The 15,089-nt window shown below is 47.5% G+C and overlaps 1 protein-coding gene across 1 annotated transcript in view; it reads right to left on the reverse strand.

Moving 5' to 3' along the window:
• The window catches only part of LOC134984026 (zinc finger protein 271-like), a 54,314-nt gene extending 39,225 nt beyond the window's left edge, over positions 1-15,089 (reverse strand). The window contains exons 1-2 of the mRNA XM_063949669.1: positions 15,001-15,089; positions 12,007-12,190 (exon numbers count right to left, since the gene is read on the reverse strand). Coding sequence (XP_063805739.1) covers positions 12,007-12,190; positions 15,001-15,089 — 273 coding nt within the window. The remainder of the gene's footprint in view (positions 1-12,006; positions 12,191-15,000) is intronic.

Genomic DNA, 15,089 nt, shown 5'->3' on the forward strand with positions numbered 1-15,089 from the left:
CTGCAATGTGTATAACGTGCTCTACCTGGTGCAATGTGTATAACGTGCTCTACCTGCTGCAATGTGTATAACGTGCTCTACCTGGTGCAATGTGTATAACATGCTCTACCTGCTGCAATGTGTATAACGTGCTCTACCTGCTGCAATGTGTATAACGTGTTCTACCTGGTGCAATGTGTATAACGTGCTCTACCTGCTGCAATGTGTATAACGTGCTCTACCTGCTGCAATGTGTATAACATGCTCTACCTGCCACAATGTGTATAACGTGCTCTACCTGGTGCAATGTGTATAACGTGCTCTACCTGCTGCAATGTGTATAACGTGCTCTACCTGCTGCAATGTGTATAACATGCTCTACCTGGTGCAATGTGTATAACGTGCTCTACCTGCTGCAATGTGTATAACGTGCTCTACATGGCGCAATGTGTATAACGTGCTCTACCTGCTGCAATGTGTATAACGTGCTCTACCTGGTGCAATGTGTATAACGTGCTCTACCTGCTGCAATGTGTATAACGTGCTCTACCTGGTGCAATGTGTATAACGTGCTCTACCTGCTGCAATGTGTATAACGTGCTCTACCTGCTGCAATGTGTATAACGTGCTCTACCTGCTGCAATGTGTATAACGTGCTCTACCTGCTGCAATGTGTATAACGTGCTCTACCTGGTGCAATGTGTATAATGTGCTCTACCTGCTGCAATGTGTATAACGCTCTCTACCTGGCGCAAAGTGTATAACGTGCTCTACCTGCTGCAATGTGTATAACATGCTCTACCTGGTGCAATGTGTATAACGTGCTCTACCTGCTGCAATGTGTATAACGTGCTCTACCTGCTGCAATGTGTATAACGTGCTCTACCTGGTGCAATGTGTATAACGTGCTCTACCTGCTGCAATGTGTATAACGTGCTCTACCTGGTGCAATGTGTATAACGTGCTCTACCTGCTGCAATGTGTATAACATGCTCTACCTGCTGCAATGTGTATAACGTGCTCTACCTGCTGCAATGTGTATAACGTGCTCTACCTGCTGCAATGTGTATAACGTGCTCTACCTGGTGCAATGTGTATAATGTGCTCTACCTGCTGCAATGTGTATAACGTGCCCTACCTGGTGCAATGTGTATAACGTGCTCTACCTGGTGCAATGTGTATAACGTGCTCTACCTGCTGCAATGTGTATAACGTGCTGTACCTGCTGCAATGTGTATAACGTGTTCTACCTGCTGCAATGTGTATAACGTGCTCTACCTGCTGCAATGTGTATAACGTGCTCTACCTGCTGCAATGTGTATAACGTGCTCTACCTGCTGCAATGTGTATAATGTGCTCTACCTGCTGCAATGTGTATAACGTGCTCTACCTGGTGCAATGTGTATAACGTGCTCTACCTGCTGCAATGTGTATAACGTGCTCTACCTGCTGCAATGTGTATAATGTGCTCTACCTGCTGCAATGTGTATAACGTGCTCTGCCTGGTGCAATGTGTATAACGTGCTCTACCTGGTGCAATATGTATAACGTGCTCTACCTGCTGCAATGTGTGTAATGTGCTCTACCTGCTGCAATGTGTATAACGCGCTCTACCTGCTGCAATGTGTATAACGTGCTCTACCTGGTGCAATGTGTATAACGTGCTCTACCTGCTGCAATGTGTATAATGTGCTCTACCTGGTGCAATGTGTATAATGTGCTCTACCTGGTGCAATGTGTATAATGTGCTCTACCTGCTGCAATGTGTATAACGTGCTCTACCTGCTGCAATGTGTATAATGTGCTCTACCTGGTGCAATGTGTATAATGTGCTCTACCTGCTGCAATGTGTATAACGTGCTCTACCTGGTGCAATGTGTATAACGTGCTCTACCTGCTGCAATGTGTATAACGTGCTCTACCTGGTGCAATGTGTATAACGTGCTCTACCTGCTGCAATGTGTATAACGTACTCTACCTGCTGCAATGTGTATAACGTGCTCTACCTGCTGCAATGTCTATAACGTGCTCTACCTGGCGCAATGTGTATAATGTACTCTACCTGCTGCAATGTGTATAACGTGCTCTGCCTGGTGCAATGTGTATAACGTGCTCTACCTGCTGCAATGTGTATAACGTGCTCTACCTGCTGCAATGTGTATAACGTGCTCTACCTGCTGCAATGTGTATAACGTGCTCTACCTGCTGCAATGTGTATAACGTGCTCTACCTGCTGCAATGTGTATAACGTGCTCTACCTGCTGCAATGTGTATAACGTGCTCTACCTGCTGCAATGTGTATAACGTGCTCTACCTGCTGCGATGTGTATAACGTGCTCTACCTGCTGCAATGTGTATAACGTGCTCTACCTGCTGCAATGTGTATAACGTGCTCTACCTGCTGCAATGTGTATAATGTGCTCTACCTGCTGCAATGTGTATAACGTGCTCTACCTGGTGCAATGTGTATAACGTGCTCTACCTGCTGCAATGTGTATAATGTGCTCTACCTGCTGCAATGTGTATAACGTGCTCTGCCTGGTGCAATGTGTATAACGTGCTCTACCTGGTGCAATGTGTATAATGTGCTCTACCTGCTGCAATGTGTATAACGTGCTCTACCTGCTGCAATGTGCATAACGCGCTCTACCTGCTGCAATGTGTATAATGTGCTCTACCTGCTGCAATGTGTATAACGTGCTCTACCTGGTGCAATGTGTATAACGTGCTCTACCTGCTGCAATGTGTATAACGTGCTCTACCTGGTGCAATGTGTATAACGTACTCTACCTGCTGCAATGTGTATAATGTGCTCTACCTGGTGCAATGTGTATACTGTGCTCTACCTGCTGCAATGTGTATAACGTGCTCTACCTGGTGCAATGTGTATAACGTGCTCTACCTGCTGCAATGTGTATAACGTGCTCTACCTGCTGCAATGTGTATAACGTGCTCTACCTGCTGCAATGTGTATAACGTGCTCTACCTGCTGCAATGTGTATAACGCGCTCTACCTGGTGCAATGTGTATAACGTGCTCTACCTGGCGCAATGTGTATAATGTACTCTACCTGCTGCAATGTGTATAACGTGCTCTACCTGCTGCAATGTGTATAACGTGCTCTACCTGCTGCAATGTGTATAACGTGCTCTACCTGCTGCAATGTGTATAACGTGCTCTACCTGCTGCAATGTGTATAACGTGCTCTACCTGCTGCAATGTGTATAACGAGCTCTACCTGGTGCAATGTGTATAACGTGCTCTACCTGGTGCAATGTGTAGAACGTGCTCTACCTGCTGCAATGTGTATAACGTGCTCTACCTGCTGCAATGTGTATAACGTGCTCTACCAGCTGCAATGTGTATAACGTGCTCTACCTGCTGCAATGTGTATAACGTGCTCTACCTGCTGCAATGTGTATAACGTGCTCTACCAGCTGCAATGTGTATAACGTGCTCTACCTGCTGCAATGTGTATAACGTGCTCTACCTGCTGCAATGTGTATAACGTGCTCTACCTGCTGCAATGTGTATAACGAGCTCTACCTGGTGCAATGTGTATAACGTGCTCTACCTGGTGCAATGTGTAGAACGTGCTCTACCTGCTGCAATGTGTATAACGTGCTCTACCTGCTGCAATGTGTATAACGTGCTCTACCTGGTGCAATGTGTATAACGTGCTCTACCTGGTGCAATGTGTATAATGTACTCTACCTGCTGCAATGTGTATAACGTGCTCTACCTGCTGCAATGTGTATAACGTGCTCTACCTGCTGCAATGTGTATAACGTGCTCTACCTGGTGCAATGTGTATAACGCGCTCTACCTGGTGCAATGTGTATAACGTGTTCTACCTGCTGCAATGTGTATAACGTGCTCTACCTGCTGCAATATGTATAACGTGCTCTATCTGGTGCAATGTGTATAACGTGCTCTACCTGGTGCAATGTGTGTAACGTGCTCTACCTGCTGCAATGTGTATAACGTGCTCTACCTGCTGCAATGTGTATAACGTGCTCTACCTGCTGCAATGTGTATAACGTGCTCTACCTGCTGCAATGTGTATAACGTGCTCTACCTGCTGCAATGTGTATAACGTGCTCTACCTGCTGCAATGTGTATAACATACTCTACCTGCTGCAATGTGTATAACGTGCTCTACCTGCTGCAATGTGTATAACGTGCTCTACCTGCTGCAATGTGTATAACGTGCTCTACCTGCTGCAATGTGTATAACGTGCTCTACCTGCTGCAATGTGTATAACGTGCTCTACCTGCTGCAATGTGTATAACGTGCTCTACCTGCTGCAATGTGTATAACGTGCTCTACCTGCTGCAATGTGTATAACGTGCTCTACCTGCTGCAATGTGTATAACGTGCTCTACCTGCTGCAATGTGTATAACGTGTTCTACCTGCTGCAATGTGTATAACGTGCTCTACCTGCTGCAATGTGTATAACGTGCTCTACCTGCTGCAATGTGTATAACATGCTCTACCTGCTGCAATGTGTATAACGTGCTCTACCTGCTGCAATGTGTATAACGTGCTCTACCTGCTGCAATGTGTATAACATGCTCTACCTGCTGCAATGTGTATAACGTGCTCTACCTGCTGCAATGTGTATAACATGCTCTACCTGCTGCAATGTGTATAACGTGCTCTACCTGCTGCAATGTGTATAACGTGCTCTACCTGCTGCAATGTGTATAACGTGTTCTACCTGCTGCAATGTGTATAACGTGCTCTACCTGCTGCAATGTGTATAACGTGCTCTACCTGCTGCAATGTGTATAACGTGCTCTACCTGCTGCAATGTGTATAACGTGCTCTACCTGCTGCAATGTGTATAACGTGCTCTACCTGCTGCAATGTGTATAACGTGCTCTACCTGCTGCAATGTGTATAACGTGCTCTACCTGCTGCAATGTGTATAACGTGCTCTACCTGCTGCAATGTGTATAACGTGCTCTACCTGGTGCAATGTGTATAACGTGCTCTACCTGCTGCAATGTGTATAACGTGCTCTACCTGCTGCAATGTGTATAACGTGCTCTACCTGGTGCAATGTGTATAACGTGCTCTACCTGGTGCAATGTGTATAACGTGCTCTACCTGGTGCAATGTGTATAACGTGCTCTACCTGCTGCCATGTGTATAACGTGCTCTACCTGCTGCCATGTGTATAACGTGCTCTACCTGGTGCAATGTGTATAACAAGCTCTACCTGCTGCAATGTGTATAACGTGCTCTACCTGCTGCAATGTGTATAACGTGCTCTACCTGCTGCAATGTGTATAACGTGCTCTACCTGCTGCAATGTGTATAACGGGCTCTACCTGGTGCAATGTGTATAACGTGCTCTACCTGGTGCAATGTGTAGAACGTGCTCTACCTGCTGCAATGTGTATAACGTGCTCTACCTGGTGCAATGTGTATAACGCGCTCTACCTGCTGCAATGTGTATAACGTGCTCTACCTGCTGCAATGTGTATAACGTGCTCTACCTGGTGCAATGTGTAGAACGTGTTCTACCTGCTGCAATGTGTATAACGTGCTCTACCTGGTGCAATGTGTATAACGTGCTCTACCTGCTGCAATGTGTATAACGTGCTCTACCTGGTGCAATGTGTAGAACGTGCTCTACCTGCTGCAATGTGTATAACGTGCTCTACCTGGTGCAATGTGTATAACGTGCTCTACCTGCTGCAATGTGTATAACAAGCTCTACCTGCTGCAATGTGTATAACGTGCTCTACCTGGTGCAATGTGTATAACGCGCTCTACCTGCTGCAATGTGTATAACGTGCTCTACCTGCTGCAATGTGTATAACGTGCTCTACCTGGTGCAATGTGTATAACGTGCTCTACCTGCTGCAATGTGTATAACGTGCTCTACCTGCTGCAATGTGTATAACGTGCTCTACCTGGTGCAATGTGTATAACGTGCTCTACCTGCTGCAATGTGTATAACGTGCTCTACCTGCTGCAATGTGTATAACGTGCTCTACCTGGTGCAATGTGTATAACGTGCTCTGCCTGCTGCAATGTGTATAACGTGCTCTACCTGGTGCAATGTGTATAACGTGCTCTTCCTGCTGCAATGTGTATAACGTGCTCTTCCTGCTGCAATGTGTATAACATGCTCTACCTGCTGCAATGTGTATAACGCGCTCTACCTGGTGCAATGTGTATAACGTGCTCTACCTGGTGCAATGTGTATAACGTGCTCTACCTGGTGCAATGTGTATAACGTGCTCTACCTGGTGCAATGTGTATAACGTGCTCTACCTGGTGCAATGTGTAGAACGTGCTCTACCTGCTGCAATGTGTATAACGTGCTCTACCTGGTGCAATGTGTATAACGTGCTCTGCCTGCTGCAATGTGTATAACGTGCTCTACCTGGTGCAATGTGTATAACGTGCTCTTCCTGCTGCAATGTGTATAACATGCTCTACCTGCTGCAATGTGTATAACGCGCTCTACCTGGTGCAATGTGTATAACGTGCTCTACCTGGTGCAATGTGTATAACGTGCTCTACCTGGTGCAATGTGTATAACGTGCTCTACCTGGTGCAATGTGTAGAACGTGCTCTACCTGGTGCAATGTGTAGAACGTGCTCTACCTGCTGCAATGTGTGTAACGTGCTCTACCTGCTGCAATGTGTATAGCGTGCTCTACCTGCTGCAATGTGTATAATGTGCTCTACCTGCTGCAATGTGTATAACGTGCTCTACCTGCTGCAATGTGTATAACGTGCTCTACCTGCTGCAATGTGTATAACGTGCTCTACCTGCTGCAATGTGTATAACGTGCTCTACCTGGTGCAATGTGTATAACGTGCTCTGCCTGCTGCAATGTGTATAACGTGCTCTACCTGGTGCAATGTGTATAACGTGCTCTGACTGCTGCAATGTGTATAACGTGCTCTACCTGGTGCAATGTGTATAACGTGCTCTACCTGCTGCAATGTGTATAACGTGCTCTACCTGGTGCAATGTGTAGAACGTGCTCTACCTGCTGCAATGTGTATAACGTGCTCTACCTGGTGCAATGTGTATAACGTGCTCTGCCTGCTGCAATGTGTATAACGCGCTCTTCCTGCTGCAATGTGTATAACGTGCTCTACCTGCTGCAATGTGTATAACGTACTCTACCTGGTGCAATGTGTATAACGTGCTCTACCTGGTGCAATGTGTATAACGTGCTCTTCCTGCTGCAATGTGTATAACGTGCTCTACCTGCTGCAATGTGTATAACGTACTCTACCTGGTGCAATGTGTATAACGTGCTCTACCTGCTGCAATGTGTATAACGTGCTCTTCCTGCTGCAATGTGTATAACGTGCTCTTCCTGCTGCAATGTGTATAACGTGCTCTACCTGCTGCAATGTGTATAACGTGCTCTACCTGCTGCAATGTGTATAACGTGCTCTACCTGCTGCAATGTGTATAACGTGCTCTACCTGGTGCAATGTGTATAATGTGCTCTACCTGCTGCAATGTGTATAACGTGCTCTACCTGGTGCAATGTGTATAACGTGCTCTACCTGCTGCAATGTGTATAACGTGCTCTACCTGCTGCAATGTGTATAACGTGCTCTACCTGGTGCAATGTGTAGAACGTGCTCTACCTGCTGCAATGTGTATAACGTGCTCTACCTGCCGCAATGTGTATAACGTGCTCTACCTGCTGCAATGTGTATAACGTGTTCTACCTGCTGCAATGTGTATAACGTGCTCTACCTGCTGCAATGTGTATAACGTGCTCTACCTGCTGCAATGTGTATAACGTGCTCTACCTGGTGCAATGTGTATAACGTGCTCTACCTGCTGCAATGTGTATAACGTGCTCTACCTGCTGCAATGTGTATAACGTGCTCTACCTGCTGCAATGTGTATAACGTGCTCTACCTGGTGCAATGTGTATAACGTACTCTACCTGCTGCAATGTGTATAACGTGCTCTACCTGGTGCAATGTGTGGCGCAATGTGTATAACGTGCTCTACCTGGTGCAATGTGTGGCGCAATGTGTATAACGTGCTCTCCTTTGCTCAGTGTGTATAGGAGGTTCTACCTGGTGCAATGTGTATAAGTGGCACTACTGTGTTGAGTAATGTGAATTGGTACTATTATGTGACCACGCCCATTCACCACGAAGCCACGCCCCTAAAAATTCTAGCACACCTTCGGCGCGCACTGTCAGTCTTCTGTATAGGTGAGGGAGAACCAGTTCTCTTTCTGCCACAAGGTCACCAAAATGTCTAGTTACATCTATAGTGTGGGGTGTGCTGTATGTTACACAGCCCAGCAGCATCGTCACCCCATCCTCCCCCTTGCACCACTTTTGTAGTGTCCAAATCAAGTTTGTCTTTTTATATTTGAATCATTAATAAGACTAATTAAAACCTTCACTCCGATGGGACCCAGAAAAGGACAGGTAGGACCCCAATTTTTAAAAGTGAGGGGTCCCTGGGACCCACTTTTTTTTGGACTCGGCACGATCACTGATAACGTCCCATTCCGAACACTCACCTCTCCAGTCATCCTCCAGACACATCCCCTGGTGTTACTGTATAATGCCCCATTCCCAGCAGTCACCTCTCCAGTCATCACCCAGACACATCCCCTGGTGTTACTGTATAATGTCCCATTCCCAGCAGTCACCTCTCCAGTCATCACCCAGACACATCCCCTGGTGTTACTGTATAATGTCCCATTCCCAGCAGTCACCTCTCCAGTCATCACCCAGACACGTCCGCTAGTGTTACTGTATAATGCCCCATTCCCAGCAGTCACCTCTCCAGTCATCACCCAGACACTTCCCCTGGTGTTACTGTATAATGCCCCATTCCCAGCAGTCACCTCTCCAGTCATCACCCAGACACGTCCCTCTGTGTTACTGTATAATGTCCCATTCCCAGCAGTCACCTCTCCAGTCATCACCCAGACACATCCCCTGGTGTTACTGTATAATGCCCCATTCCCAGCAGTCACCTCTCCAGTCATCACCCAGACACGTCCCCCGGTGTTACTGTATAATGTCCCATTCCCAGCAGTCACCTCTCCAGTCATCACCCAGACACATCCCCTGGTGTTACTGTATAATGTCCCATTCCCAGCAGTCACCTCTCCAGTCATCACCCAGACACATACATTGGTGTTACTGTATAATGTCCCATTCCCAGCAGTCACCTCTCCAATCATCACCCAGACACGTCCCACAGTGTTACTGTATAATGCCTCATTCCCGGCAGTCACCTCTCCAGTCATCACCCAGACACATCCCCCGGTATTACTGTATAATGCCCCATTCCCAGCAGTCACCTCTCCAGTCATCACCCAGACACATCCCCCGGTGTTACTGTATAATGCCCCATTCCCAGCAGTCACCTCTCAGTCATCACCAGACACATCCCCTGGTGTTACTGTATAATGCCCCATTCCCAGCAGCCACTTGTACAGTCATCACCCAGACACATCCCCTGGTGTTACTGTATAATGTCCCATTCCCAGCAGTCACCTCTCCAATCATCACCCAGACACGTCCCACAGTGTTACTGTATAATGCCTCATTCCCGGCAGTCACCTCTCCAGTCATCACCCAGACACATCCCCTGGTGTTATTGTATAACGCCCCATTCCCAGCAGTCACCTCTCCAGTCATCACCCAGACACATCCCCCGGTGTTACTGTATAATGTCCCATTCCCAGCAGTTACCTCTCCAGTCATCACCCAGACACATCCCCCGGTATTACTGTATAATGCCCCATTCCCAGCAGTCACCTCTCCAGTCATCACCCAGACACATCCCCCGGTATTACTGTATAATGTCCCATTCCCAGCAGTCACCTCTCCAGTCACCATCCAGACACATCCCCTGGTGTTTACTGTATAATGCCCCATTCCCAGCAGTCACCTCTCCAGTCATCACCCAGACACGTCCCCTGGTGTTACTGTATAATGTCCCATTCCCAGCAGTCACCTCTCCAGTCATCCCCCAGACACATCCTCTGGTTTTACTGTATAATGCCCCATTGCCAGCAGTCACCTCTCCAGTCATCTCCCAGACACATCCCCTGGTGTTACTGTATAATGTCCCATTCCCAGCAGTCACCTCTCCAGTCATCACCCAGACACATCCCCCGGTGTTACTGTATAATGCCCCATTCCCAGCAGTCACCTCTCCAGTCATCACCCAGACACGTCCCCTGGTGTTACTGTATAATGTCCCATTCCCAGCAGTCACCTCTCCAGTCATCACCCAGACACGTCACCTGGTGTTACTGTACAATGCCCCATTCCAGCAGTCACCTCTCCAGTCATCACCCAGACACATCCCCTGGTGTTACTGTATAATGTTCCATTCCCAGCAGTCACCTCTCCAGTCATGACCTAGACACGTCCCCTGGTGTTACTGTATAATGTCCCATTCCCAGCAGTCACCTCTCCAGTCATCACCCAGACACATACATTGGTGTTACTGTATAATGTCCCAATCCCAGCAGTCACCTCTCCAGTCATCACCAGACACATCCCCTGGTGTTACTGTATAATGTCCCATTCCCAGCAGTCACCTCTCCAATCATCACCCAGACACGTCCCACAGTGTTACTGTATAATGCCTCATTCCCGGCAGTCACCTCTCCAGTCATCACCCAGACACATCCCCCGGTATTACTGTATAATGCCCCATTCCCAGCAGTCACCTCTCCAGTCATCACCCAGACACATCCCCCGGTGTTACTGTATAATGCCCCATTCCAGCAGTCACCTCTCCAGTCAATCACCCAGACACATCCCCTGGTGTTACTGTATAATGCCCCATTCCCAGCAGCCACTTGTACAGTCATCACCCAGACACATCCCCTGGTGTTACTGTATAATGTCCCATTCCCAGCAGTCACCTCTCCAATCATCACCCAGACACGTCCCACAGTGTTACTGTATAATGCCTCATTCCCGGCAGTCACCTCTCCAGTCATCACCCAGACACATCCCCCGGTATTACTGTATAATGCCCCCATTCCCAGCAGTCACCTCTCCAGTCATCACCCAGACACATCCCCCGGTGTTACTGTATAATGCCCCATTCCCAGCAGTCACCTCTCAGTCATCACCCAGACACATCCCTGGTGTTACTGTATAATGTCCCATTCCCAGCAGTCACCTCTCCAATCATCACCCAGACACGTCCCACAGTGTTACTGTATAATGCCTCATTCCGGCAGTCACCTCTCCAGTCATCACCCAGACACATCCCCTGGTGTTATTGTATAATGCCCCATTCCCAGCAGTCACCTCTCCAGTCATCACCAGACACATCCCCCGGTGTTACTGTATAATGTCCCATTCCCAGCAGTTACCTCTCCAGTCATCACCCAGACACATCCCCGGTATTACTGTATAATGCCCCATTCCCAGCAGTCACCTCTCCAGTCATCACCCAGACACATCCCCCGGTATTACTGTATAATGTCCCATTCCCAGCAGTCACCTCTCCAGTCATCATCCAGGCACTTCCCCCGGTGTTACTGTATAATGCCCCATTCCCAGCAGTCACCTCTCCAGTCATCATCCAGGCACGTCCCCCCGGTATTACTGTATAATGCCCCATTCCCAGCAGTCACCTCTCCAGTCATCACCCAGACACGTCCTCTGGTGTTACTGTATAATGCTCCATTCCCAGCAGTCACCTCTCAGTCATCCCCCAGACACATCCCCTGGTGTTACTGTATAATGTCCCATTCCCAGCAGCCACCTCTCCAGTCATCACCCAGACACGTCCCCTGGTGTTACTGTATAATGTCCCATTCCCAGCAGTCACCTCTCCAGTCATCACCCAGACACATCCCCTGGTGTTACTGTATAATGTCCCATTCCCAGCAGTCACCTCTCCAGTCATCACCCAGACACATCCCCTGGTGTTACTGTATAATGTACCATTCCTGGCAGTCACCTCTCCAGTCATCACCCAGACACATCTCCTGGTGTCACTGTACAATGTTCCATTCCCAGCAGTCACCTCTCTAGTTAGCAGTGGAATGATCTTGTTGGTGAGTTTCTGGATCTTCTGGTCACTGTGTCTCTCATGTATCAGTGAGTGAGGTGGAGGCACCGTGATGGGGCTCTGGGACCTGCTCAGTCCTCCTGACACATGAGCATGGCTGCTAGGTGTCTCACGCTCACCAGATGTCTTCTTCACACCTCTGTGAAATGGGGGAGACATAAATATCACCTCCACAGTCATGTCCCTGTACTATTACTATAGATAATAGGATTTTGGTACTTACCAAATAAATCTTTTTCTTTGAATCCACATGGGGCACTGGAGTACTCTTGGGATATGGTTGGTGCGATAGCAGGGATAGGCACATTTAAAAATGTAAATGTGTAACCATCCTTCACCCTCTATACTCCCAAGATGCCTTAGTGTTTTTTTGCTGAGCCAAATAGGAGCGACAAAGAGGATGAACAGCGGACAATTACATATAACATTATAACATAACGGACAATTAGAAAGTTGACACAACAATAGATAACAATCACCTTAACATTTGAACAAGTCGGTGAATATGTGTTACCATAAGAACTATTGAACTTACCACCAGCCAGGTGAAACTGCTCTGGGTGGGTGTCCAGTGCCCCTTGTGGATGCAAAGAAAAGGATTTATCTGGTATCAAAATCCTGTTTTCTTTCTAATCCACTAGGGGTCACTGGAGTACTCTTGGGATGTACCAAAGTTTCCCCCTTGGGCGGAAGAGCTGTCTGATGTGAAAGAAGATACTACCTGTGGAAGAAAAGCGGGATTTGTCCAAAGTTCCGCTCTGTCAGTATGAAATACCAGATGCGGTGGCTTGCATGACAAGGCACCCAATTGTGCAACACGCCTTGCCGATGCTAAGGCTAAGAGAAATACTGTTTTCCAAGTTATAAACTTAACATCCACGTGTTGCAAGGGTTCAAAACTTGACTGCAAAAACATGCAAAACTACATTTAAGACCCATGGAGCTGTAGGTGGAATGAATAGAGGTTGAACTCTAAGGACACCTTGCAGGAAATTGTGAACTGTTGGCAAAAGAGCGAAACGCCTTTGATAAAAAACTGACAAGGCAGAGACCTGCACCGTTACTGTTGTTAAACGTAGTCCTCCATCTAACCCCATCTGTAAAAAGAGCAAAAGATGGGACAACTTGAAAGAATATGTCGGAAACATCCTAGCTTCACACCAACCGCTCGCCAAATCCTGTGATAATGAGCTGCTGAAACTGGCTTCCTAGCACGTAACATGGTTGGTATAACCAACTGTGGAATGTCCTCTCGTCTTGAGAGTGGTCTCAACAGTCACCCCGTAATACACAGCCACGATAAAATCGGGGTAAAGGAAGGACCCCTGCTGTAGTAGGTCTGGACATAGCGGGATCAGCCAGGGATCATCTGCGAGTAGACCATGGAGATCCAAGAACCACACTCTCCGAGGCAACGAGTCGCCACTAGTATGACGGTCTTGGACTCTCGTTTGATCCACTTTAGCAACCGAGGAAGCAGGAGAAACGGAAATAGATACACGAAGCTGTACGGCCACGCTAAGGTGAGAGCATCCACTGCCACTGTCTTTGGATCTCTTGTTCTGGACACATAACTGTCTGATGATTATGGCGAGAAGCCATTAGATCCACCTTTGGGTAACTCCACCGTTGGACTAACATCTGGAACACTTCTGGATGTAAGGCCCATTCTCCTGGAGGAAAATCCTGCCAACTGAGATAATCTGCTTCCCAGTTGTGCACTCCTGGAATGAAGACCGCCAACAATATCACGTGGTGATGTTCGGCCCAATTGAGGATTCGAGCAACCTCTCGCATGGCCTTGTGACTTTGAGACCATCCCCTTTTTGTTGATGTATGCGACTTCTGTCGCGTTGTCTGACTGAACCTGAACAGTCTGAAACAGGAGCAAGTGAACTGCCTGACGCAGAGCGTTGTAAATTGCCGTGAGTTCCAGGACATTGATTAACAGTGATCTTTCTCGGTCTGAACATAGACACTGAAACTGACAATGTTGGACCACTGCTCCCCAACCTTTGAGACTTGTGTCCATCATCAGAATTATCCAATTCCAGACTCCGAACCTTTTTCCTGCACTGAGATTTTGTATGTGGAGCCACAAGAGTAGTGATACATAACGGACAATTAGAAAGTTGACACGACAATAGATAACAATCACCTTCACATTTGAACAGGTCGGTGAAAATGTGTTACCATAAGAACTACTGAACTTACCACCAGCCAGGTGAAACTGCTCTGGGTGGGTGTCCAGTGCCCCTGTGGGTGCAACGAAAAGGATTTATCTGGTAAGCATCAAAATCCTGTTTTCTTTCTAATCCACTAGGGGTCACTGGAGTACTCTTGGGACCTACCAAAGTTTCCCCCTTGGGCGGAAGAGCTGTTTGGCACCAGTAACACTAGACGGCCAAAGCTAGAAGCTGATGCCGCAGACTTATCAACCTTGTAAAAGCACACAAATGTGTGCAGTGATGGCCATGTAACTGCACGGCAAGGTTGCGTCGTAGAAGCGCTAAGGCCTGCTGCCCATGACGTTCCCATCGACTAGCTTGAAAGTGTACCTGACGAATGGTCAGGTTAATCTATCTGGCCAAGGTCTGTTTGGAAGCTGGCCAACTTATATTGACTGCATCATAGAGAACAAACAAAGTATCCGTTATACGTACAGTTGATGTTCGGGCTACATAAACGCGGAGTGCGCGTACCACATCCAAAGTAGCTGGAGTACCTGAATCTTCGGGAAAACAGGAATTACGATTGGTTGATATGAAAGAAGATACTACCTGTTTTAGAAAAGCGTGATTTGTCCAAAGTTCCGCTCTGTCAGTATGAAATACCAGATACAGTGGCTTGTATGACAAGGCACCCAATTGTGCAACACGCCTTGCCGAAGCTAAGGCTAAGAGAAATACTGTTTTCCAAGTTATACTACAGCAGGCGTCGTTCCTTTACCCTGATTTAGCGCGACTGCGGTTTACGGGGTGGCTGTTGAGACCACTTTCAAGACGAGAGGGCATTCCACAGTTGGTTATACCAACCAT

This window comes from Pseudophryne corroboree (genome assembly GCF_028390025.1).
Source record: "Pseudophryne corroboree isolate aPseCor3 chromosome 3 unlocalized genomic scaffold, aPseCor3.hap2 SUPER_3_unloc_30, whole genome shotgun sequence".
NCBI lineage: Eukaryota > Metazoa > Chordata > Amphibia > Anura > Myobatrachidae > Pseudophryne > Pseudophryne corroboree.